This window comes from Tiliqua scincoides, chromosome 1 (genome assembly GCF_035046505.1).
Source record: "Tiliqua scincoides isolate rTilSci1 chromosome 1, rTilSci1.hap2, whole genome shotgun sequence".
Classification (NCBI taxonomy): Eukaryota; Metazoa; Chordata; class Lepidosauria; order Squamata; family Scincidae; genus Tiliqua; species Tiliqua scincoides.
The window spans coordinates 130,458,058-130,481,721 of NC_089821.1; the positions used below are offsets into that span (position 1 = coordinate 130,458,058).

Consider the following 23,664-nt stretch of genomic DNA (forward strand, 5'->3'; position numbering starts at 1 on the left):
TACTGGTTTAATACCAATACTTAGTAAAACTTAGACAAAGTTTGAGTTGTGGATGAGTTTTTCACACACCTGAAAAACATCCATTACAAAATTACATTTTCCTGACAAGACCCTGGTATCAGTTTCACAGAATGTTAGGGTTAAAGGAAACTTTTTATAATTTTACAATCCAAGCACAAGCTTTTGTGTCTTAGTTAATTCAAATCTACTAAAACAAAATAAATCTTCACACACATTAGATTTTGCTCTCATAGAAGTGAGTCCTCTTAAATGACTTACATGTATGTTTTAAATGGCAACTGTGTGGTTGTAGTGTTGGGAACTAAACTAGTAAATAAAGAACTGATTAGCAGTAAATTGCTTACACAACAGTAAATTGCAAATTACTGATTATGCAGTAAATTGCTTACACAACATAAAAATCATAGACTGACAAGTTTGTTGGTGGGTTGCAAAACTGAAACTGACAAACTGATAACAAAAAGGGAAAATGCATGGAGCCCTATGGAAAGTGAAACTGAGCCACACCACATGTTTACTCATGAGTAGATGACCATGCATTGGTCCATTGCAAAGGGAAGGTTGAGAGGAATCCACCACCACCAGAATGGTCCTGATAAACACAGCCCCCAAAAGCATCTGAGAAGGAAGTCCCTCCCTCATGCTAATGAATGTATTAACTCAGTGTTTCTCAAACTGTGGGTTGGGACCCACCAGGTGGGTCATGAGCCAATTTCAGGTGGGCCCCCATTCATTTCAATATTTTATTTTTAATATATTAGACTTGATGCTACCATAGTATGTGATTGCATTTGGGGAAATGTTACTGACCTGTGCTTATAATAAACTTTGCATTAATTAAAAAAAAACACAAATACTGCAGAGGACAGCCTCCCCTCAACCATAAAAAGGATAAAAACAGAGGCTTCAGCTGGTGATTTTTCTTTTTCTTTTTTAGTCTTTTAAAACTAGATGAGTCTTAATAGTTTGCCATTTTAATAAAGTGGGTTCCGGTGGTTTGGGAACCACTGGTTTATAGAAAGGGTTTCTGTCTTTTCTAGACTCCTCTCTCCCTTCCCCTACAGAGCCTCATTTCCTCTCCTTATCACTCTGGGGTTTCAAAGGTATTAAGAAGGAAGCTCTGAATCTCAAAGCTTCCAATCTCTAAAAAACGTTGGATTTAAAACTGATTTTGTGCCAAATCACACTGAACTGGTTTAAATATAAGAACTGGGCAGTAGGTAGGGCTGAAAATCTTACTGATATTTTGGGGTGTGAGGTTATTGCAGGCAGGTTACAGAGAGAATTTACTTGGTGAACAGGCTCGTTTCCCCATGTCATCTCCCCTTATTTGTTTTACTTTAATTTAATATTTCATTATTTATAGCCCGCCTATCTAGGGAAAATTGTGCAATTTCAGTGCTTGCTGAATTCTCAGAAAAATACTTCCTGCTTGATGATGTCACTTCTGATTATGACATCACTTCCGGTGGGTCCAGGACAGACTGTCATTCTGTGGAGAAGTGGGTCTTGGTGCAAAAAATTTGAGAACCACTGTTCTAGGGTATTCACTGTTCTAGAGCAGGAGGGCCCAAACCCTGGCCCGGGGGCCACTTGCAGCCCTTGGGGGCTCCCAATCCGGCCCTCGGGAAGCCCACAGTCTCCAATGAGCTTCTGGCCATCCAGAGAATTGCTGGAGCCCATGCTGGCCCGACACAACTGCTCTTAGCATGAGGATGACTGTTCAACTTCTCACCTGAGCTGTGGGACAATGGCTCCCTCCATTACTTGCTGTTTCACATCTGTGATGTAGCAGTGGCAGTGAAGGAAAGGCTGGCCTTGCTTTGTGCAAGGCCTTTTATAAGACCTTGAGCTACTGCAAGACCTTCATTCAGTCTTATAAGTTCCATATCTAATAAATTCATTTATGTAAATTTATTCAAATTTTAAATGTAAAATAATTCTTTTGAGAGATGACGTGGCCCTCCTGCCAAATGTTTGGACACCCCTGTTCTAGGGTATTCACATTAAGCTAACTCAGTGGTTCTCATACATTTCACATGGGGACCCACTTTTTAGAATGAAAATCTGTTCAGGACCCACTGGAATGATGTCATGACCAGAAGTAACATTATCAAGCAGGAAAATTTCACAATCCTAGACTGCAATCCTACCCACACTTACCCAGGAGTGACTATCACTATTAAAAGCATATACATAGTAGCATGTTAAAAGTACAGATCTGTAACATCTCCTGAAATGCAGTCACATACTAGTCTAATACGTTAAAAATAAAATATTGAAATGAATGGGAACTCACCTGAATTTGGCTCACAACCCACCTAGTGGGTCCTGACCCACAGTACAAGAAACATTGAGCTAACTAATCTGTATTTTTCTAGATCCTCCTTTCCCGTTTTAGAGATAGAGACATTTGCTCATCTTCAATCCCCTAGGACAGAGGTTCTCAAACTAGGAAACTGCGACGCCCCAGCCAGGGAATCTCTGTTGCTGCCCCCTTAAAGGGTGGGGCAACAGTGGTGATGCAATCACCACAACTGTGATGCTGTCAGGGATGAAAGGGCTTTTTTCAACTTACCTATGGGTTGCTATGTCTGTCCAGAGGGTTCGGAGAACTTGCAACCCCCTTAGCAGGCCTCTCCATACCTCCAAACTGCAGTAAAGAGCCAAAAAACCCACCCCCACTTCCAGTTTTCATCACAAAACAGGAAGTAGTGGGGGTTTTTTTGCGCTTTTTTTTGCAGTTTGGAAGTGCAGTTAGGTTGGATGCAGTTCTGCCTTTTGACTATCATTTGTTACCATTTTGCAATCTTCCCCAAGAACAGACCTATCACTTCCTTGACATTTCTTTTATTTTGGATATAACCAAAACACCCTTTCTTGTTGTTTCAGATACCTTTTTCAAGTCTCAGCTCAGTTTGTGCTTTAGCATTCCTGACACTGCCCCTGAAGGTACAGGCTAAACTTATTATTCCCTGGTTATCTGTCCCATTTCATGAGAAGCAAGAAACTCTTCTTGATTCTCAAATCTTCAGAAAACTCTCTGTGCAGCCACACTGATTTCCTTCATTGTTTCCCAATTTTCCTTCTCATGGGAACTGCACAGAGTTATGTGGATTTTGAGAGAGCTGCAATGACTCCCTCAACCTCACAGCTGAAGCACTAGTGGTTATTGTTTCTGAAGATGACTTGGGATGGAAGGGCACATCCTGGTCATTGGGCAGAATTCATGAGTGTAGAGAACATTGGATCATGTCTGAAATAACTAGCATTTTTTACTGGCAGAAGATGAGATATGAAAGTGAATAGGAACCATGACAGCTATGGTAGATGTCACATGGTCAGAAGTGGTTAAAATTTGATTGTCTGACTGTGTAGGTGACTTCTGAAAGTCCAAGAGAAGTAATGGCTTGACCCCTTGATAACAGAATACAGTGAATGGAATCCAACACGTCCTCTATTAACTGGATGCATTGTATTAGCTCCAACGGAGATTCTGGTTGTTTATATACACATTAGAAGGCCTAAAATGCAGCCTGGGAGTTGTTCGGATTCTACCACTATGAGACAATTGTACAGATATGGGAAACCATTAGCTTGTGCTACCAAATGAATGCTGCAACTATGAACATGAATTTTGTAAACATTTTTGGTGTTGTAGACTACACAATGAATCTCTCAGGAGTGACAGTGTCTGGTGCCAACAGCAAACCTGCCAATGTTGCAATGTGGTAATAGGCCTATTTATAAAGATGCTTTGTTAGTAGGCAAAGTAATTTTAGAATGTTCGGTATTAAGATCAAAAGGACTGGCTGACAATCTTATTGTTAACTATAGTCCTTTGATGGACCTTTGTGCAGAAACATAGAGTGGAATTTTGCCAAACTGCCAATCTTGAAAGTTTCCAGAGCTTTAATGAAAATTCTGTCCCTCCCCTTGAGTCATAGAAACTGCTCAATGTGTGCCTCAAGGATAGGAAGAATGCCCAATCCCTCACATCCTTTGAGGACCACCACTACCCCAGTTTAAATTATGACATCTGAAGAGAGGTCCAATAGTTTTGGGTGAAACCTGCAGAGAGGACAATTGTGTCATGTGTCCCAGAGATGACCACTCAAAGAATATTAACTACAGGTAAGCAACTTGTGCCCATCCTTCATGGTCTCTATTCAGAAACATGTAGTAGAGATGAGCTAGCTTTCTCTGTACTTGAAGGCAAGTGCACATAGAATCAGGCAAAGATGCTCTGCAGGTTGAGAGGCCATCAACTCAAATGAGGTCATCAACTTTTAACCTTGCATCCAGGGTGTACTACTTGCTAAGGACACATAACATTGCTTGTCTGCAAAGCAGACCACTTCCGGCTGGCAGCCAAAAATGAAACTGTTCTGATAGAATGTTGGTTCAAAAGATGCTTGCTGGTTGATAAGCCAAGTAGGTAGTCTTACCCAGTGGTCCAGGCACCAGGTAGAAGCATCTTTTGCCATTCTGAGGTTGCTAGCAGCTGATAAATAATACAAAAACTATTCTTAACCTGAAGAAATATGAAGTTGAGTTTTGAAAAGAACACAGATAGGATTAAGTCTTGATTAAGGTAAAAAGGCAATTAAATTAAACCTGAGTTAAACGTAATTGATGGTTAGAAAGTCAGATATGCAGTTCATTGACCTTCCTTTCCAAAGGAGCCATTCCATTGTTGAACAAAAGGCAGATATGGAAGCAAAATGAATTCACAAGAAAGTATTAGATAAGACTGGAGATGAAGATGAGGTGAAAGTTGCAGTTTTTGAAGAGCAGCATTCTGCAGCTGGATGCCATTAAAGGCTACACAGGTGCAGAAATTTTTCCTATTGGCAATACAATTCATACAAGTTGAAGGCTCTTATGAAGGAGTTATGGTATTTTTTAGCCTCACCCCCCAGTTTTGGTATCAACTAATCTGCCATGCCATCGGATTCAGAAGCTGTGATGTAATAACTGACTCAAATTACAGCTTTGGTTTAGCTAGGAAATAAAGATAAGCACCATCTTCTTAAAAATTTCAAATGAAAGTTATTTAGGTCAGAGATTTCCAACTGTGGGTTAGGACCCACCAATGGTCATGATCTGATTGCTGGGGGATTGTGAAACTGACAAGCAGATAGCTGACAAGGAAAATGTATTGAGCCCTATGGAAAGTGAAACTAAGTCACTGTGTACATTTAGTTGCAAGCTGGCAAATGTGCCCTGGTCCACTTTGAAGGGCAGGCTGGGAGGAATGCAATGCCACCAGATGATCCCAATCCAATGCATGCAGGCCCCAAAAAACACTCAAGAAGAAAGCCCCCCCCCCAGCTGACAAGGAAAATGTACTGAGCCCTATGAAACATGAAATTGTTCCAACTATTGAGCCCTATGTGAAACAGTAAACATGTGTGTTAACTGGTGAGTAGGCAAACATGCCTTGGCTGTTGTGGAAGGCCAGGTGAAGGGGAATGCAAGGCCATGAGAATGGTCTTGATCTGATGAATGAGGAGTTCAACAACTGCTCCAGAAGGTGGTTCCCCCACCATAGTAAAAAGGGATAAAAATAAGGGCTTGAGCAGCTGGTAACATGAAACTTTCCTTTTTTAAGTCTTGTAAAGCTAGGTGGGTCCCAATAGAGCGTCATTTTAAAAAGTGGGTCCTGGTGCTAAAAATTCTGGGAATGACTGTTCTAGGTCAGGGCCTTTCAAACCCTGGATTGGAGGCTGGATTCAGGATTTGTATTAACCTGTTCACCCTGTGAGCAGACCTTACAGTTCCACCGGGTTGCCCCATGTCTTTCTCCTCGTTCAGGGGACAGGGACATTCTGGCAGTCGTGTCTGCCTAGATGTCCTGTTGCGCAGCCTTCTGGGATGCTAGGCAACAGACACAACTGCCAAGAGCGTCCCTGTCCCCCGAAGGAGGAGAAAGACAGCGGAATGGTACCATTACCAGTGGAATGGTAAGCTGCTGTCCAAACAGGGACAGCGTTTTTGTTACACAGTGGTTGTGATTTTGGTGACCACTGCTTTAGGTGGATGCCATGAGGTCCAGAAGTCACTGCATTCAAAAGGTAGTCTGCACACAAGTTTTGAAGATCCAAGATGAGAGAGATCCAATATACAGGCCGTGGTACAGGGATACAACCTGACAGTAAGTAGAATGCAACAAGGGGCATAGAATCATGGAGGGAATTCACAAGGTCATCTAGTCCAACCCCCTGCCTATAACAGGAAATACTCCTAAAGTATCTCCAGCAGGTGATTGTCAAGCCTCTGTCTGAAGATCTCCAGTGAAGAAAAATTCACCACCTCCCTCAGCAATTTGTTCCACTGTTGAACTGTTCTTACCATCAAGACTTTCTTCCTGATATTCCAACTGGAATCTTCTCCTGCAGTTTGTACCCATTTGATCTAGTTCCACTCTCAAAGGCAGGAGAACAAATTTGTTCCTTCTTCCACATGACAGCCCTTCAGATAATTGATGAGTCCTATAAACTAAATGTGCCAAGAGTGTTCCAGCTAAGACTACTTGTGGTTAACATACAGGCCCAGAGATGTTAGATGCACTGGATCACTGTCTACATCTTGGCAACTGATGTTGCTTGGATTCTGTTGCTATGAGGCAATCATCTATGGCAATTACTCAATATTCAAAGACCAATGCAACAGAGCCACAAATTTCACAAATCATAGAAGAGCAGGGTTCCAATGTATTGGCAACCTTCAGTCTCGAAAGACTATGGTATCGCGCTCTGAAAGGTCGTTCTGGAACAGCGTCTAGTGTGGCTGAAAAGGCCAATCTGGGAGTGACAATCCCTTCCACACCGGGAGCAAGTGCAGTCTGTCCCTGGTCTGTCTCCCTGGCTATGGGCCTTCCTGCTTTGCCTCTTTGCCTCAGACTGCTGGCAAAGTGTCTCTTCAAACTGGGAAAGGCCATGCTGCACAGCCTGCCTCCAAGCGGACTGCTCAGAGGCCAGGGTTTCCCACTTGTTGAGGTCCATCCCTAAGGCCTTCAGATCCCTCTTGCAGATGTCCTTGTATCGCAGCTGTGGTCTACCTGTAGGGCGCTTTCCTTGCACGAGTTCTCCATAGAGGAGATCCTTTGGGATCCGGCCATCATCCATTCTCACGACATGACCGAGCTAACACAGGCGTCTCTGTTTCAGCAATGCATACATGCTAGGGATTCCAGCACGTTCCAGGACTGTGTTGTTAGGAACTTTGTCCTGCCAGGTGATGCCGAGAATGCGTCGGAGGCAGCGCATGACATGCCAAATTGGGACATCGTTACATAGATAATACCTCAGGACTGTGCAAGATTGAGATAAATAAAAGTACAGGTGGAGGCTCTTAGTGAAATTTTTATTATCTGGCTCAACGAGGGTCCCCAAGACCTGTGTGGAGCTAGACTTGGCCCCACCCAAGCCCTCTGGGGGTGACTGGAGCTTTGCTCCTCCAAGAGCCTTGCAATGGCCTCTGGAGGAGCCTAAAGAGGCACCTCTGGTTTTCACCCGAAAACTGGAAGTACCCTTCTAGGACCTCCAGAGGTCATTTTGAGGCTCATGGAGGCTGCGCGCTGCCTCCATGGGCCACAGAACAGCTCCAGGCGTGACCGAAGCAAGGCTCCGGTTACGTTCAGAGCTCGGTGGACCCAAACTTCACAGAACTTGGTTTCACGCAAAATTTGGTATTCACGTGGGAACCTTCGCGAATAATGAAGCTCCACCTGTACTGAAATGAAGCAGCAATTCTACAGTTTCTACAAGCTGAAGAGAACCATTTTCCTTTCACTTTGAGATCGCTGAGGAGGAGCTCCAAAAGAGATGACCAGACTCAAGTGAGGCAGGGGCAGTCTGGGGACTGGATCCCTGTGTTTGTGGCGCTCCACCCTGCCTCCAGCAGCAGCGAGGGACAATCCCATTGGTGAGGAATGCCCCCACCTCCACCAGGGAACTTGAGGCTTCAAACTCAAAGTGAAGCATAGATACTTATGAATGCTAGGCACAAAGATGACAGATTGGTATCAAAGCCCAGATTGCAAAGAAAGGAAATAGAAAGGAATTTTACAGAGTCTTGAACTAGGTACCAAGGTGTTGAAGCATTCATTCAAGTAAGACTTAGGCAGCAAAAGTATTGCCCAGTAACAAGTCAGACAAATCCAGGTCCCATGGTCTTGAAACTATCCCAAAAAACTAGACATAGAAACTATAGTTTGATGTTCAATATTGGAGTGATTGTAACATGAAATACAGACACCAAGGTCCATATTGAAGAAGCTCAGCGTGGAGACTATTTGTACAAACTGCCTATGAACGGAAAGCTAGGTACCAAAGATAAAGCTGAGTCAAGGTGTTATTGAAATTTTCCATATGAAAGGAATTAGGCATGGAGATTATAAGACTATCAAAGTCCAAGACATTGGTAACATGAGATGTTTCCCCCAAAAAACTCCCTAAAAACTTCTCCCTCATGAGTTATTTCACCCGAAAACTCAAGCTGTCCATATTGAAAAAGGCTCAGTATGGAGGCCATCTGCTTGTTCTCAAGGCTTTTAAACCATGAATTGAAAACCAGGTACCCAAGACAAGAACTCAGTCCCAAAGGTACCATGAAAGGCACTGAGTATGGAGTACTGTTGCTAAAACCTGCAGTCCACATGGGGAGCCAAGACCAACATCACCGGTGTACACAATACAGGTAGAAGGTGAAGTCTGGATTGAAATTGATCTTCCAGAGAATGAGGCCTGTTAGAGAAGTCCAAATCCAAAGGCTTTCTTTAAATTTTGATTTCTGCCTTGATGTTTTTAAGACAGATAGGTGAACGGAAAAGGCAGAAGAAATTCTGCTCAAGATGGAACGCTTTTAATTAGTTCTGCCATCTTAAATCTGAACCAGGAGTTCATACTTCTTGTATTCACCTGAAGTATGAATTCACCTTTTCTAGGATCAAGCCTGTTTAGGCAGCTTCAATTCAGAAGACTTACGCCTAGGTTTCAGCTGGTCATATCTCAGACTTTCTGGTTAAAATATGCAGAGATAAAAATGAATCTGTCTCTTTCTGTATCTCCATGGTCAATCACTTCAAAGAAGACAGCAATGATAGTGGTGAAAAAACCATAGATGAAGCTTGAGACTGATGGACCTCACTATGAGTGGAGGTGGCAAGCACCAACTCTCACAGTGCAGGTTTCCGGCAAACCTGATGGTTCTTTCTGACCCACTATATGAATCACTTATTATAAACACAAAAATTGCAAGATATGGGCCCCTACAGGACACAGTAGGCAGGAGTTGTGTGTGTGTGTGTGTAGACAAACCAGAAGCAATCCTTTTGCAATGTTGCTAAAGCAGTGGTGATGAAAAGATGCTCTTCCCACTTTCAAGGTACATGGTGTGCACAGGATCTCCCACCTGATGCAAGGGCCGAACACTCACAGCAGTTCTAAAGGCTTCCAAGATCAGCTCTGTGCATGCAAAAAACTACTATGCATGAATGAATGAGACCACAAAGGACCTGTACCACCAACCAAGTTATTAAGAAAAGGGGGAGGGGAAACACCTATCATAAAAGTCATTATATGCCATTTGTACAATAGCAGTTGTACTATTCTCAAAGCAATACAAACTTACCTGCTGTACCAAATAACTGATCTTTTTTTCGTTCATTCCCTGTAAGTGTAATTGAAGATTCAACTCCTGTCAGGTTCTCTTTTGCATCAAACCAATCTTCATTGACTTCTTGAATGCTCAAAGAACCTTAAATATAGTTTTAAATATTAATTCCTTGTCTGATAGAGGAAAAATTATTTTTAACTGAGAAGAGATGGAGTGCCATTTTAAAATGTATTAATTTGCTACACATATCCCATCCTGTCGATTACACATTTTATTAAAAAGTTAAAATTGTGAATAAATAGCTTTAACTACTTTGTCATACTGAATACTTCACAGTTATAGTACAAGAAATTATGCTATATTCTTCATTAGCATTTTTGGACATATATTTAACTTACTGTTTTCTACAAGAGCATTTTTCTCCTCCTTGCTGGAAGGGCTTGGTTGAGGGGCACTGTTTTCATCACCACTCATCCTTTGGATAACCTATAAAAACCTATATTCAGGTGTTTTTTTGCAAATTTTATTTCCCAGCAGCCCCACCTTCTTCATAAACAGATCAAACTATTAAACGTTTTCTAAAATTGAAATTCAGAGGACTACCATCTGCGCCATAACCTTGATTTTCCTTCAGAAGGTACTGCCATAGGAGCCCTGAAGTCAGTCTAGGAATTCAGCTTTTTGAAATAGATCTGTGGTTCTCAAACTCTGAGAGAGCTTTACTCCCTCAGTCTTTGCGGGGGAGGGGCAAGGGCAAGGAACTGACCCCCAGGATCATGTCCCTAAGGGGGGCAAAGGGGAGGCGCTTGCACTTACTTGAACTCAGAGAGGGCTGCTGGAGGTGTAGGGAGTCCAGCAAACACGAAGTGCTTTGCAATCACTCCATTTCAAGATTCCAAGCTTCAGGGAGCCCTGCGGAGGGCTGTGCTGTGCTCCCCACTCCTCCTACAGCCTCCAGCAGCCCTCAATGAGTTCAAGTAAGTACAAGCGCCTCCCCCAGGGACGCAATCCTGGGCATCGCTTCTCTGCCTCTCCTCTTCCCCCACCCCTTAAAGGGATGGGGAAGCATTACACAAACTGGTGGGTTGCGATCCACCAGTTTGAAAACCACTGAAATAGATAAATCAGAGTGATTTTTCACCTCATCACCCTCACCCCATGCATTTCTCTTTTAAAAACAAAAACAAACTCTTATGTCAAGTCTTAGACAAACAATCATAATATCAAACATATTAAATCCCAATCTAGAACTAACACACATGCAGCATTTATTGGTGGAGATCATTTAAGATGTACTGTAGAACATATTCTGTCTTCAAAACAAACTTTCTGGAAAGATCACAAAACAGCTCAGAAGTTCATGAAGCAAGTATTTAGAAGACTTACAACAGGGAGTGAAGATGTGCCTGCATCTTGTGAAGGTGCTTGTATATCTTGTGGCAGTGACCCTTGCATCACAGTCCTTCTTGTCTCAAGAGTAGAACTAAAAATACAAGACACTAATATTTTAACAAAATGTTTTAGCCGTGTATGTAGCAATTCTTTAAGTGTGCCAAGCGCATCTCAAGTAATTTTTATGAAACAGCTTTTCCTGTTTTTGGTATATGAGAAGAACTAATTTTACCATTGTTATGTTAACTGTAAAACATTTTAGGATGGCATGCATCCACTTGAAGAATCAGGTATGTAGTCTAGAAGCACTGTTGGATCCAGCACTGTTTCTGAAATTCCAGGTAACAAAAGCATCCTGGAGTGCTTTTTACCCATTGTGTTTTATGCCTAAGCCTAGAGAGAAGCTTGACAGGTGGCACCTGTTACAAATCTCTAGACTTGACATGCAACACACTCAACATGAGGCTGTCATTAACAAATATTCAAATTTCAACTGGTGCAAACTGTGACAGCCTGCCTTCTACTGGTGGAGTTATCCAGCTGCACTGAACTACCTGTCTTGAGATAGTCTGACAGATCAAAAGCAACTCTGGGCCAAATCCTATCCAACTTTCCAGCACCAAAGCAGCTGCAATGGAGCCTCAATGTAAGGGAACATTCCTTTACCTTGAGGAGGGCTTCATGACTGCCCCTCTACTGTAGGATGGAGCACACATCGTGTTGGATAGGACTGAGCCCTGTAATGGTTTCTTGTTAGCTTGTGCATGCAGTTCAAGGTGCTGACAATAACTTATAAAGTTATTATATCTTATATCTCAGGGAATATTTCTTCCTGTTTGTGTCCAACCAATGCATAATATATGGCGGAAGGATCCTACTTATGATTGCAGACTGTGCTTACTTACCTGGAAGTAAGCCCCACTAAACACAGCAGGATTTACTTCTGAATAAACATGCATAAGATCAAACTGTTAGGATCCTACCAGAAAAAGAAGTAAAAGAGGTTAAACCCAGCGGTAAACCCCCAACTATGAAGAACCAATTAACTGCCAAGATTCACCTATGCTCTACTGTGTAGTGATTCCCACAGATACGGCAAGACAGTTTCAAATTGAGATTACTATTTGGTCTACGTTAGAATGATTGCAGAACAGTTCTCTCCCTCTGCCCATGATTTCTAGTTATTGCTTATTTGGATGGTTATGAGGTATGCCTTTCAGGATTTTTTGCAGATTTTGCTTTTTGACAAAAATGATAAGTGCAGAAAGTGGTGTTATGTGGTTTTATTCCAAGCACACATTTTTATACATTATAATTATATATTATAAACACTTTAAAAGTGTAAAGTATACTAGGTAGGTGATATAGTGTCAGCTGATGCAGGCAGGTGCACATACAGACATTAGAGAATTTTGTAGAACAGTTTTATTTTTTCACATATTTTGGGTTTTTGTTTTTTTACAAAAATGAGAAGTGCAGAAAGCAGTCTTATGTGCTTTTATTTCGTTATCACCTAAAAACCCCTCGTATAAGTAGCTCCATGAATTTTCTGGAAGCTGGTAAAATATGATTTTTAAACAATACTAGCTGCTAGAATAAGCACATGCAGCAAAGATTGTCAAATCAAGTTCACTTGTGGCAGAAAAGAACCACATAATTTGCCATTTGTCAGAACATATGCTTAAAACGCCTGCGTTGGCTCGGTCATGTCGTGAGAATGGATGATGGCCGGATCCCAAAGGATCTCCTCTATGGAGAACTCGTGCAAGGAAAGCGCCCTACAGGTAGACCACAGCTGCGATACAAGGACATCTGCAAGAGGGATCTGAAGGCCTTAGGAGTGGACCTCAACAAGTGGGAAACCCTGGCCTCTGAGCGGCCCGCTTGGAGGCAGGCTGTGCAACATGGCCTTTCCCAGTTTGAAGAGACACTTGGCCAACAGTCTGAGGCTAAGAGGCAAAGAAGGAAAGCCCATAGCCAGGGAGACAGGCCAGGGACAGACTGCACTTGCTCCCAGTGTGGAAGGGATTGTCACTCCCGAATTGGCCTTTTCAGCCACACTAGACGCTGTGCCAGAACCACCTTTCAGAGCGCGATACCATAGTCTTTCGAGACTGAAGGTTGCCAACTAGTAGTATGCTTAAAACCTCAAGCATGAGAAAAAGGGAAGGAGTCTTTAAAATGCTGTACAGAAGACTTAATACTGCCTGGAAAGGAAGACCTAGGGATGACTGGAATCTACAGGCTCAACAAAGTATTTGGGTATCCACAGGGCGACCAGTTATATCTTTAACCAGCTGAACTGCACCTGTCAAAGCTATACAATGGTTAAATGTATAGGCACTGTGTCCTCCAATGTATCTGGTCACCTGGGTATCCACTGACCATGATGTATGACATCATGGCCACTGGATACCCACTGGATTGGGCACTCCCAGCGCCACTTTCAGCAACAAAGGTTCTGCTGAGGCTCTGGGAGGGATAGATGGAATGAAGGCCACTATGGGGAAACGGAAGACCAAGAGGGTTGAGAGAAGATGACGCTGCCGAGGCACTGGGAGAGCCCAACTATCACATGGCCACCCTTTTAGCAGTGACACTTCTGCCGCAGTATCACTTAGCAGAGCAACCCTGAGCTGCTAAGTGACACATCAGCAGAAGCAGCATTTCTGAAAAAGTGGCCACCATGATTCACTGGACAACATATTTATACCTACACCCTGTTCCCTTATACGGTTCATCTAAGTCCTTCTGACTTAGGTGTTAATTGGGTGTTAATGTAACTATACTATATCAATGTATTGTGCAACTAAGCCAAGATGTGACATACAGATATGTGCCATGTAGCAATGTTCCAACAAATGACTGACTGTATATACGACGGTGGTCCCACTGAACCCACGGGCTAGCTTCAGTCCTTCCTTGCTGCCTCAGCTGTTCACATGCTTTCCAATAGTACTTTCTCAAGAAGGAATGCAGTTAGTTGTGTTCCTTCTTGCCTTCCAGCTCCGCAAGGCATTCTGGGGTGTGACCTGGCTGCCAACAGCATTTGTCCAGGCAACAAATGCACATAACGACAGGGTTCGTGGAACATATTCCTGCCGTTAAGTGATGCAAACCTATACTTGGCTGTAATCTAAGTGTCAATATTAGTTAAGAAAGTCTGTTTATCACATTTTTAGCATGTTCTTCCTCCAAAGACCTTATGGCAGTATACATGGCTCTCCTCATTCCCATTTTATTTCCATCACAATCTTGAAGGAGGTTAGGCCGAGACACTGATTTGTTTAAGCTCTCTCAATGAATTTCAGGAATGAGGAACTATTTGAATCTGGATCTCCTGCCTTTAGTTCACCATTCTAATATGCTCACACAGACTAAATTACAACTTTTGCCTTTAGACAATCATGGTTCACTTTTGTGCCTTCCATTTCAGAAATTTTATTTAATTCAACAGGAATTTCAGACATACCTGCTTACATATTCCTTTCCTTCCAAATCCAACTTGCAAGTCTTCCAGCTGTGCTGATGATCTTTCTGACAGTGAATATTTAGAAGCTGCATTTCAGCTTTTATGGCTCTCTGCAATAGTTCCTTACAGCAGCATGGCAAATTGGTTGTTTGAGAAAACTGCACCATCCTTTCAACACAAAAATTTTATTAGTTCACAAGTACAAACTAAGGATATTTTTTTATATACATTTTAAAAAGCTCGTTACTGATACTCCCATATCCACCAGCTATTGCCTTACCAAAGTTTATAAATCTGATACGGCTCCAATTTTTAGCATTATGAATAGAAACATTCATAACTCAGATGATATTCTTAGACTTCCAGCACAATCCTATGCATTCCTACTTAAAGTTCCAAATACATATACAGTAGGAGTCCAGCCTTAATTGTCTTAATTCTCAATCTCTGAATAACTATTTTCTTGCTTTATAAGTTGTCACCAATTCTCATTAAACTTAATGTTTTGAGACACAGTAATATCACTAGACAAGCACATATGTTTAAAAAGCATATACCTATTTGGGATTTCATCTGAGCCTCTGCTGTTCAATTTCACACAGTCCTGGAAAGACAAAATCTTTTAAAGTTGCATGTGCTAACATAACCATTAGGATTGCAAGCTTTAATCAGTATTGAAATGCAGGTGTAACAAGTCACTAGATTTGTGGAATAAACTACTGTGCTATTAGTTTCCTTATTTGAATAAGGAAATGTAGATCTCAGACCGAGAAAAAAAATTACTACACGGGCTAGTTACAGGCAGCTGCATCAGCATTTTGCACAGTATGTTCTTCGGAGGTGCTTTGAGCACTCCGTGAGCACTAGGCCAACTAAACTGGATGTTTTGGCCTACAAGCATTTCAATTTATACATAGTTCCTTGGAACCTAACCTGTATGTATGCAGGGGACTTCATGTATACATATACCTCTCTACATGAGATCAGTTTCATATATTAAACTCTCATCCAGAAAGTATCGATCCCACATAGATAGATCTTAGTCTATGCCTCACTTGAACAGCTGCAATACACTGTGGCTCTCCAGCACGTGTCATTTGCAATAATACGCAGAACAGACATGTATGCACAGAGACTAACTTAGTGGAAAGGGCATCTGCTTTGCACACAGAAGGTTCTAGGTTCAATAACTGGCACCTCCAGGTAGGTCAACTTCCCGCCTGCAACCTTAGGGAGCCATGTTGACAACACTGAGCTAGACAGACCAATGATCTGACTCAGTATGAGACAACTTCTTATGTTCCTAACCATCTACACATGGGCTAGAGAATACTAGAGAATTTGTAATATGCTGCTTTTCTCCAGAATTCAGGAGCACATATATGTTAACTATCTTATATGTTAACATATGTTATATGTGCTTATATGTTATATGTGCTTCTTCAGGAGCACATATATGTTAACTATCTATAACAGTAGTTTCCAAACATATGAACTCTGACACCCTGGATGTGATGGAGCAAACTGGAAGTAAACCAAAAGTCGCTTCCAGATGCGTCCAGGAGGCAGTCTGATGCCTGACCACTGATGACCATTGATTCATCTAGCTCTGTAGATCATTTCTAAATTGCTTCTCAGCCCTACCTGGAGAAGCCAGAGTTTGAACCTGGGAGCTTTTGGATGCCCAGCATATGCTGTCACTGAACTAAGGTCCCTTTCTCTAAAGATGTGGTTAGTCATTTAGTGATTAAAGAAGTGTCTAGTAGTTAGTTAAGTCTTTAATATGAAATGCTTGCATTCAGATTCCACATGCAACATGGATTCAGTGATTCCAATGCAACTTGCAAAACCTAAGGTTGCACTGATAAGCAACTGCAGGACTCACTGGTTGGGAAGGGGACCAGATCTAGCATCCACTTGCTCATGCAATTCCCCATCCAACTAGGGATGAGAACACAGAAGTCAAATCTACACCTCTATGATCTCTAGCAGGATTCAGTTAACCATATGGCCTTAAGCCATATGGTTAACCTCACAGGGTTATTACAGTGAAAATACTGAACAATTTGCAATATTAAAGGATTAGCAATACAGTAAACCCAACTTTACAAGCCTGTCAAGTTTGAAGTTACCTCAAGTTTGGAATTCCTTCCGTTTTTTGCAGTACAGCAACCAACAGATTTTTCCAATGTATCAGCCACTGCTTTTGGAGAGGCAGTCATCTCCACATTGCTATACATGAATGACCAATCCGTATTACAGGCAACACTTCTGTGGAGAACGCTCAGCCATTCATTGGGCCTATCTTTGTTCATCATTGTTATCATTGTGTTTTGTGACCTGGAAACCACTAAAGCTTTGACATTAGTTGCTCGACTTGTGGTAAAACAAGCTCTAAAATCAGAGCTTGCATCAACAGCTTGATTAACTTTATTTTTACTTGCAACATTATTCAAGTGTGGAATGCAATTATCCTTGCCAGCAGTAACTATAGATGCAATTGGCTGATCATAAACACAGAAGTCAGTAACTTCTGCATCTTCAGTAGAAACGTGTCCATATGGTAAATCTGTTCTTTCCTGGGACAGGACTTGCACATTTCTACTTTTCTGTAAGACGTTTATACTGCTGTGATCAGCTTTTTTACATAATCCTGTATTAATTGTGCTGATATTTGAAATGGCTACATCCGAAAGAGAAACTGTTTGCACCTTTTCATCAATGCCTGTCATGCATGTTAAGAAAGGTTTTGAATCACTCCTTTCGCCAGCTTCAGAACTAAATGAATCTTCATTGTGGATACTATAAAACATACTGACAGACTGCTCTCTTTTATGATCCTCAAAATTTAAAGAACTGTCATTTGCATAGTGCTGGTCACATTTATACATTTGGGAGGATTCTGGTATTTCATTGCTAGTATCAACAACTGAGCTACATGCTAAAGTAGAAAACACATCTTCTGCATGCCCATTTTCATTTGCTTGTTCTTTGACCTGAAAAAAGTCTGAACTATCAGTTTCTTTCTTGGATGTGAAGTTTTGATCCATATAATCTTGTTCTTCAGCGCTGTGATATTCTTGTTGTGAATCGTCATCCACATCAGTGCATCTGCACTCGTCATTTTGGTTGTCTTTCAAGTGGATGCTGGTGCAGACTCGGTCAACAATATCTGTTTCATTTGCATCTTCTAGTGCAATGGAAATCCTCTGTTTTTTATAAGCAGCTTCAAGATCACTGTCTAGTGATGAATTGAAGATAGAGAAGCTCTCATTTGGAAAATTTAATTCTGAGGCACTCAAGTAACAGGACTGGCTTGAGATGGAGCAACTGGTTCCTATTTGAAGTCCACTAGAGATATTATTAATCTCAATATTTTCAGCATGTTCCAACTCTTGGGTTACATTCAGGATTTCTGATTTACCAGTAATGTTCTCTGCACTGCTCCCTCTCTGTTCCATTGTGTTTTCATCAGAATTATCATTAGAAGCTATTAGCTTAAGTATAACTTCATCAATCCTACTTTTCTCAGAACTTGATATTTCAGTGGATTTAACTAGTGCTCTTTCACCTGTTTAGGGAAAGACACTACGTTTCACTATTGATTCGTATAACTGGACAACAAAATTTGTGGATGAATTTTAAAGTAAATAAAAATGAGGACAAAAAATAGAAACAAAGAGAAAAAGCAGAGGACCAGGTAGACTGAATACTGATTGGAAAGTTCTGAGCTTTTATCAGTCATTGCTAGTGCTAACTCCTCAGCCACATGCTCTTTAGTGTATGACAGCAGGATCTGCACCCGCCATTGGGAATAGATTTCCAATTCATCTCTCCCTTTCTATTTTGTACTGTTGAACAGAGCTCACAAAAGGGTGTTGGGTAACACCTGAATCCCTCACAAAAGGGTCTTGGGTAACACCTGAATTCCCCACTCAGCCATGAAGTTTCCTGGCTAACTTTGGGCTAGTCCTATCTCTTGACCACACTTACCTCACAAGACAAAAGGACAAAGTGAGGTAGGTGAGACTTTTGTTGTGATGACAAAAGGAGGGAAGGAACCATGTATGCTGCCCTGAACTCCCTGGGGGAAGGGCAGGATAAAAATGTGGGGAAAAAATATACACGTTTTCATATCTTACCAGTAAGCATTTTCATTTCACATCCAGTCAAAAGATAAAATCTGAAAGGCTGATACTCCTCTTGCAAGCAACTATCAGATACACTAACACTAACATAAAAATTACAATGCAGTGTTTAACATAGGCAAATTTCAATGTAATGTTTCAATTTTAAAAATAGTATGCCTAATAAAGTAAGCATGTCAAACTTCTTGATCCTTCCCACAGATTAGCTACACTGGCACCAACAACCTGCTTCAGCAGAAAACAAAGAGATTCTTGTACGTAGTTGTATGCCTGCAGTCTTCTGCTGTGTGTTACAATCTGCGGACTAGAGCATTAGTCCAACAATATAATGAAGGGGAATAGAACAGGTCCCCAGCTAAAAATACAAACATGGAAAAACAAAGCAGCAGGTAACTGCAGATCAGGATCAGGTTATTATAATGGAATAAGTGGGGAAGCAGTCACCCCCAAACTCCATGTGAATTAGTGGGTACCCTCTGCTATAGGGCAGTCAACCCAACCGTTTGTGCAGTGGTTCTCACACATTTAGCACAGAGACCCACTTTTTAGAATGAGAATCTGTCAGGACCCACCTGAAGTGATGTCATGACCAGAAGTGACATCGTCAAGCAGGAACCTTTTAAACAATCCTAGGCTGCAATCCTACCCACACTTACCCAGGCGTCAGTCCCATTTGCCAACACTGTTACAAGAATATACAGAGTAGCTTGTTAAAAGTACAGGTCTGGAATATTTCCCCAAATGCAATCACATACCATGGGAGCATCAAGTCTAATATATTAAAAATAAAATATTGAAATGGATGGGGCCCACCTGAAATTGGCTCGCAACCCACCTAGTAGGTCCCAACCCACAGTTTGAGAAACACTGTTAGCTGATATGGGTAGACAGGTTATATCTGCCTTGGACCAACCCTTCCTGCAACTTTGGACTTGTTTTCTATTTGCTCTGTGGCCTTCCTGACAGAGGATGGGGGATTCCAATTTGAGAACTAGCAGAATACCAAATCACTACCCAATGCATTCCCCTGCTGCACAATTGTTATGAATCTTCGCCCCCCCCCCCAGCCCCAGCAAAAGCAATTGCTTATTTTATGATATTTTCATCTGGTTAACCAGTAGCAAAGACAAATAAGAACAGTTCCTTTTTTGACAGACTTCTCCAAACATCAAATAAGAACGGCAAGCATGGGAAGAAAGAATCCTAGTGGCTGTTCCTCAGATCTGAAATTATTCTCTTTGGCAGTCAACTAAGGGTCCAATCCTATCCAACTTTCCAGTGCCGATACAGCCATGCCAATGGGGCATGTGCTGCAGCCTGCAGTGGGCAGGGGCAGTCGCAGAGGCCTCCCTCAAGGTAAGGGAACATTTGTTCCCTTAACTTGAGGCTGCACTGCCACTGCATTGGTGCTGGAAAGTTGGATTGGATTAGGCCCTATGTTTGCTTATAGAAATATTTTTGTATTTACCAACTTGTAGAGAATTACTACTTTCACCATTTTCTTGGTTAAAAGATGAGTACCGTATTTATCGGCGTATAACACGCACTTTTTCCCCCTGAAAATAGGGGGCAAATGATGTATGCGTGTTATACGCCGATGTCCAGGGAACGGAATCCTCTTTAAGGGATCCCGTTCCCAATAGTGCCTAGCGGCGGCGCAGCGTCGTGACGTGATGTCAGCGCTGCGCCCGCCGCATATTATTAAAATGAAGATGCGTGTTATACGCCTGTGCGTGTTATACGCCGATAAATACGGTATGTTGTTTGTTTAACAGAAGTCCTACTACTATCCAAATACAAAATTGCCTTACAAAAAAATTAGCAAAATTATGACAAAAATTGCCAACTACTAAAAAGTAGGGTTAACTCACCTGGAGGGTTACAAATAGTTTTGGACTTCTCCAGAGCTTGCAGACCAGAGGCATTAATTGCAGCAGTAGCATATCTCCAGTAATTGCTCTCCCTTTGCCCATGATCAAAAGTAGCAGGTGAGAAAGAAGATGCTACCACAAATGTATTTAATGACTCTCTAGTCATAGGACTATACTGAAATCCAGGTGTAGAGAAGTATGATCTTGGATAAAAATATAAAGGTACCACTGAGTAAGCAGCTCCTTCATAAAATGAACAATCTCCCTGGAACCATGGCCTTGCACAAAAAAGAGATCGAGTATATAAATTTTCATTAAAATAAGGTAGGCATGACATATTTTAAGATGTGCGTGACTGGGCAAGTATATCACATACGATTCCTAGAAAACAGTGAAAACAAAACAGGTATATAAAGTTCACACATTCAACAATTTGAATTTAGTCATGACATTATACAGTAAGCAAGAAGTATTTCACATATACATATTTTTCGCATTTGAAATGTGGTTGGTTGCATCCTAATCACAGTCAGTCTCTTAAATACTAATTTAAAAATTTCTTGTAAAAAAAACTACATTACTATGCAGTTCTGTGCATTGCTACTTGGAAGTAAGTTTCATTAAGTTCAATGGAACTTAACCTGGGTGTGAATGTGCTTAGAAGGTCAGCCTTACACCACAATTCAAAGCATACTGACTGGAATCAGTACTTTATGAATTAGATATATCTAGGGCTTTTTGTTTCTTTTACTTTCTTCCCCTGAAGAGCAGGCCGTGAGACTAGTTCCTAAATTGCTTCAGAAAGTCCCCTCAATTGCAAAAGTGGTTTGCTATAAAACAGGAGAAAAAAACATAGATCCAGCCCTCCCCACTAGCCATACTAGAACTCAGCCACTGACATCCCAGACTAACTTCCATGTTAGAAAAGCTTTATTTAGAATGAGCAAACACCTCTTGTAAAATATAATGTAACACTTTTGTTATGAACTATGTCATGTCTGATGGACAGCACAATCCTAACTTGAGCTGGAACAGACAGGCCAGGAGTCCTGCGCTGTATTGTTGTGCGCTGCACAAGGTTAGGGCTGACTGTGGCTCAGCCAGAGGCAAGGGGAAACTTTTCCCCTTATCCCGGGTAAAGCAGCAGCAGCCCTAAAGGGTCTACTCAGACTGCTGGGTCCTGGCCCTGTCTCCCGACCCCCCCCAGAACGCCTGCTCCCTGCCCTCCCCCACCCCAGAACGCCTCCCCCCGCCCTTCCCATGAGCAGGTGCCAACTCACCTACTGCTGCCACCATGGAGGCTGAATTTGGCCTCCGTGGGCTAGCGCACCTCTATGCACTGGCACAGCTTACTCCCATGGAGGCGCAAACGTACTTTATGGCATGTTTGTGACCCTCCCGGGCTGGCGCAAAGGACTTGTACTGTTGTGCCAGCCTAGGGCATGGTTAAGATTGCGCTCATAGTTCCTTTATTTACACAGCATTATTAGTGCCACTCAACATTATCAAAGAGATCAATCAGTTATTTGAAAGTTTGAGTGGTAATTTTTGCCATACACTGGCAGACCCTGAAACACCCTCCCTCAGTCGGCACAAACTCATTGGATCTGGGGATGAATTGGCGTTGGGAGGCCAGTGTGTGGCCTCCCCGACTCCCAAGGTGGTGCGAACATGTTTTACAGCACATTTGCGAAACCAGAAGTCAACATGAGTCCTTTGAGCCAGCCTAAGTGCTGGCTAGGATTGTGCTCTTACTGTATTTCTATACAATCTTTCTTGCAAGGAGCTTAAGATGGTTTACCTGGCTCTTCCCCATCCTTTTTTAAAACAACCCAGCAAGAGAGATTTGACTGAAAGATTGTTACAAGATCACTCAGTGACCTTCATGACTAAGCAGATCCTCCAAGTCTAACATTAACTATTAGACCATATTAGCCCTCCATTTTTGGGCCTAAATGATAGTCTGAAGCAATCACTATTATAGGCCACTGTTTTTCAAACATTTTATCTTCAAGTAATGCTCTCTGCATTGATTTATATGTCAAGAAACTCCAGTACATACGTCACAGAAACTCTCTGTGTTGAAGACGATGTTTGCAATGTAGGAATCAGGCAGGAATAGAGCCAGACCTGTTGCAATGAAATGCTGTTCTATAAAACCCATAATGCACCTTCTAGGGCAGCAGTCAAGACTTCAAATTAGCAAGATCTACTCTGTTTTTAGCTCTAGTTGATGAGCCTTGAGCTAGGTATACAATATGGTGACATACACTTAGAACTAAGGAACAGTCCAATAATTAATTTTCAAAAGCACCACTGTTTCACTAAAAAAATTCAGTTTTCCAACAATTGTAATTCATTTCTGCAGCCTAACTATACATATATATATATTAAAAACCCTGTGTGTGTGTTTTTGTTAAACAGCTGCAAGTCAGAAACCTTTAGCAACCAAACCTCTCTGCCCACCCTGTTCAAGGGGAAACACAGTTGCGATGGATATGCAGTGGCATAGCAAATAATTGTGTAGTCCAGTGCTGAACTCAAAATAATGCCCAGGAAGTGATGTCATAACTGGAAGTGACATCATGCCCAGGCTTTTTAAAGAGTGAAAGTCGAGGGAAAATCTACCTCCTCCCCCAGCAGCTCGCCACCCACTTGCTCTGACACCTCCCCCCAGCCAGTGGCATAGCTAAGGCATCTTTATCTGCTAACTGGGGTCAAAAAAGATTTTGTAGCCCCCCACCACGACAAAATCAAATCTAATTAAGTAAATAAATGAAAAGGTTGCTCCTTATTGGTTAGAGACACTGTACTAGGGTGAAGAGGGATGGTTACTCTACCATTGCTAAATATAAGAGGAGCACTACTTGAAAAAGTGCCATTTAGCAGGGGTGACTGTATTATGATACATGGAAAGGAGAGCTGACTCATATTACCTTATCAGTTTCATGCTCTATCGTAATAACATGTCATTGGCTCTCAAAACAATCAATCTCATAGGTCAGTTTTGAGTTTAAAAAATTCATTTTTTGTTCCATAAGGCTGTTGTGTTTTCATTTTCTGGTTAATTGGCCATAATTTTTGATAGAATATAGCTTTTCCAATGCAGTTTGTTTCATTGCAATCTGCATCAAATTAC

General features: G+C 41.8%; 1 protein-coding gene across 1 annotated transcript in view; it reads right to left on the reverse strand.

The window, feature by feature from the left end:
- RBM44 (RNA binding motif protein 44) overlaps positions 1 to 23,664 on the reverse strand; it is a 30,846-nt gene that overhangs the window by 5,592 nt on the left and 1,590 nt on the right. Inside the window, exons 2-8 of the mRNA XM_066626762.1 lie at positions 20,526 to 20,803; positions 16,639 to 18,077; positions 15,064 to 15,110; positions 14,507 to 14,674; positions 11,029 to 11,125; positions 10,041 to 10,128; positions 9,658 to 9,783 (exon numbers count right to left, since the gene is read on the reverse strand). Coding sequence (XP_066482859.1) covers positions 9,658 to 9,783; positions 10,041 to 10,128; positions 11,029 to 11,125; positions 14,507 to 14,674; positions 15,064 to 15,110; positions 16,639 to 18,077; positions 20,526 to 20,691 — 2,131 coding nt within the window. The 5' untranslated portion in view covers positions 20,692 to 20,803. The remainder of the gene's footprint in view (positions 1 to 9,657; positions 9,784 to 10,040; positions 10,129 to 11,028; positions 11,126 to 14,506; positions 14,675 to 15,063; positions 15,111 to 16,638; positions 18,078 to 20,525; positions 20,804 to 23,664) is intronic.